Source organism: Lactuca serriola, chromosome 5 (assembly GCF_051521515.1).
Source record: "Lactuca serriola cultivar US96UC23 chromosome 5, Lser_US96UC23_V15, whole genome shotgun sequence".
NCBI lineage: Eukaryota > Viridiplantae > Streptophyta > Magnoliopsida > Asterales > Asteraceae > Lactuca > Lactuca serriola.
The window spans coordinates 174,417,225-174,420,688 of NC_136412.1; the positions used below are offsets into that span (position 1 = coordinate 174,417,225).

The window sequence follows — 3,464 nt, forward strand, 5'->3', positions numbered from 1 at the left end:
TTAATATATATCTTTTTGTTGTAATAAGTCCTTGCTGTTTTTGTACACATTCAGTACTTATGAACGACTTATTTATTTTTTTCTCACGACATCCTATATAGGACAATCATTAATGAGGTATTTGGGGTGTTCATGCTTACATGTATTCACAAAGAACTCATGTATATAAAGATCGTAAGTAAAAATATATTACTTTTAAAGGGAGTAATTTAAACGAAAATTGTAGTAGACTCAAATACAAACGCTTGGATATAAAAATCGTTAAATCCGAGATCATATGAAGCAGTTACGATGTCACAATAAAAACGAATATGTGAATATAAAGATCGTAAAAATCTGAGATCGTATGAAGAAGTTACGACGTTTAGAATACAAAACCTAAGCAACCAAGCAACTGAGGTTGTGATGGCCATAAACATGAACAACCCCGAACATTCAATTAATGATTGTCCCACGTAAAATTATGTGAAAAAAACCTAAAAAAAACGTTCAAAAAATATATTACCCTTTTAAGTTATTATTCCTTTCCTGTAACTAAGTATTTATAAAGTTCATATTTGCTTTTGGCGGTCTAAATTTTTTAGAACTATTTTTAGTATAACAGTTCAATGAAATATCAAAGTGCATAAATGGATAAACACTACCATATTGATAGAAGATGTAATTAATCAGCAACATTTTGCGAAATATGTCTAACTTCTCGAACAAGATTTTAGTTAAAATTACAATCTTTATTTAAACAATCAACATATGGACCGATCATGTAAAGTAATCAAAACAGAACTTGTGAAACGTATTAAAAAACATTTCGGAAAATACGTCGTCACGAACAAGATTTAATTCAAAGTTGGTTTTTGTATATGTGGATCGATAGCATGTGACATTTTAGTGATTAACTCAAAATTTTATTCTAAATATTCTAATAGTATATACAACACGTTCACCATTCACCACAGTGCTTCAGTATTTGAATAATATTTTCTCGTTTTTGGTGCCTGAAAATTTGACCATGACCAGCTTACGTAACGCCCATAAATATTACGGTTGACTTATAGAGATCCATGAAGTTAATCTTTTCTGTATACATATCATCTCAATCAGTTCCATAATTACCAAACTGAAAAGATGGAGATCTTCAGCAATGAAGACACTGAAAAATACGATCGAGCTGATGCACTGAAGGTCTTCGATGAAACGAAAGCAGGTGTAAAAGGATTAGTTGACGCAGGAGTTACGAAAATCCCCAGAATTTTCATCCGACCACATGATGAACTAGTTGAAGAGTTGAATAGCAGCAAGGTAAGCTTACAAATTCCTATTATCGATTTAACAGGCAGTGAAAAAGGTGATCGACGAAAGGAGATCGTTGAACAAATTCGAGTGGCTTCAGAAACATGGGGCTTCTTCCAAGTGATTAATCATGAAATCCCTAGAAGTTTGTTGGATGAAACGATCGATTGTATTCGGATGTTTCATGAACAAGAGAGTGAAATCAAGATGAAGTTTTATTCACGAGATCGAATGAACAAGGTGAGATTTGATAGTAATCTTGACCTGTATCAATCTCGAGCTGCTAATTGGAGGGATACGTTGACTTTGTCGATGTTTATTTTAGATGATCTTAATCCCGATGAAGTTCCTTCAATTTGCAGGCATGGTTTTTCTTACCCTTTTATATATGGTTATGTTCTTTATTTTCCTAATTATAATCGGTTCTTTTTCTATCACCAAAGTTTAGAATCCAAGAATAAAATCTATCTTTAATTAGTGGACTCTTTTTTGAAAGGGTATAATATAAGCTAATTTTGTAGTTATTTTTAGTATTTAATTGGTACAAAAAATGACAACCAACTTTTATCAAAATTATTGAACATGAAAACTTTTGCAATTTTAAGACTTTTTTCCTGTGATATTAAACTTCTTAGCAAAATTAGAAATGGATTTATTTGGTGGAAAATAGATAAAAGCTTTCATATGTATATTATAATAATATTATTTTTTTGTTTAATTTTATTGCATAGTTTTAGTCCAATTGAGAATAGAGGTCACACATTAGTAAGTTGATTGTTTTGGGTTACATTTTATCATAGATTAGGCAATGGAAAACAATTTAACAACTTAACTGAAATTTTAACCGATTAAATGTGTTACAAATAACAAAAAAACATTAATTATAGAAAATATTACTTAAAATACATAAATTATAAATAAACTTTCTTAAATATCATTTTGAAAAAAAAGAAAAGACAAAGCGTTAATTATTATATGGTTTTATTTCAGAGAAACAATGCTTGAATACATAAAACACGTGACAAAATTTGGTGGTACTCTATTAGAGCTATTATCAGAAGCCCTCGGACTCCGGCCCAACCACCTCCAAGATTTGGAGTGTTGTCATGGCCGCACTTTCGTATGCCACTACTATCCGCCATGCCCAGAACCGGAGCTAACCCTCGGATCTAGCAAACACACCGATCCCTCGTTTCTCACTCTTCTCCTTCAAGATAATATTGGCGGCCTTCAAGTCCGCCACCATGACCAATGGACTGACGTTCCACCCCTTGCCGGAGGTTTCGTGGTCAATATCGGTGACTTTCTACAGGTTTTCTTCACCTTTCTAGTTCGCATGCGTTGTATTTTGTTATTATTCCAGCAACTTCTCAGTTGATTCATATCTTCGTAGGCAATATGACATGTAAATCAAGTATAGAATAGACTAAATGGATCCCAAAACATGGGTGTCATATACATTTTTTTTTTGAATTACTCTTTTAGATTGTTTGGTGTAACGACTTCTTTTTTGCGTGTAGATTGTATCGAACGACAAGTTTAAAAGTGTTGATCATAGAGTGTTGGCTAACCACAATGGTCCACGGATTTCCATGGCATGTTTTTTCACCGGTGTTGCTGTTCCTCCGAAGATTTATGGACCAATCAAGGAGTTAACCTTACAATCTGATGGAAGTACACCTGTATATCAAGATTTCTTGGTAAGTGAGTACATGAACAAATTTTTTACAAAACCTATTGACAAATCCGGCCTTGACTACTTCAAGTTATGAATGATCGTGTACGGGACTCGTTGTTAAGAGGGTTTTCCTTTTATAATTTCATAAAGATTACAAATATTAGATAAGATAATTTCCCACGGTTGGCTATTAGATGGGGGAAATGTAGTGCTTTCTATATTATTTATATGATGTGTATTATATAACGTTTGAAAAAGAGTGTTATATTGAGAACATGTAAGTCCAACAATTTATAGAGTAAGTTACATATTTGGTCCAAACATTTGGTAACTTTGGTACAAACTTAGCGTTTGTTGCAAAGATGATTCCTATTTGAACCTAAATTGTCATCTTCGGTCCCTCACGCCAACTCTAAGTTTTTTTTACAGTTAAGAACCCTCATGTGCATGTTCATGTGCCATGCACATGACGGTATTTTTGGTCATTTCACAATGC

General features: G+C 32.8%; 1 protein-coding gene across 1 annotated transcript; it reads left to right on the forward strand.

Annotated features, from left to right (window-relative positions):
* Positions 1-1,053: 1,053 nt before the first annotated feature.
* On the forward strand, positions 1,054-3,244 carry LOC145053304 (1-aminocyclopropane-1-carboxylate oxidase homolog 1-like). Its single transcript, XM_079001318.1, has 3 exons — positions 1,054-1,652; positions 2,281-2,602; positions 2,811-3,244. The coding sequence occupies exons 1-3, from the start codon at positions 1,126-1,128 to the stop codon at positions 3,060-3,062; spliced, it is 1,101 nt and encodes a 366-aa protein (XP_078857444.1). The 5' UTR covers positions 1,054-1,125; the 3' UTR covers positions 3,063-3,244.
* The last annotated feature ends 220 nt before the right edge of the window (positions 3,245-3,464 follow it).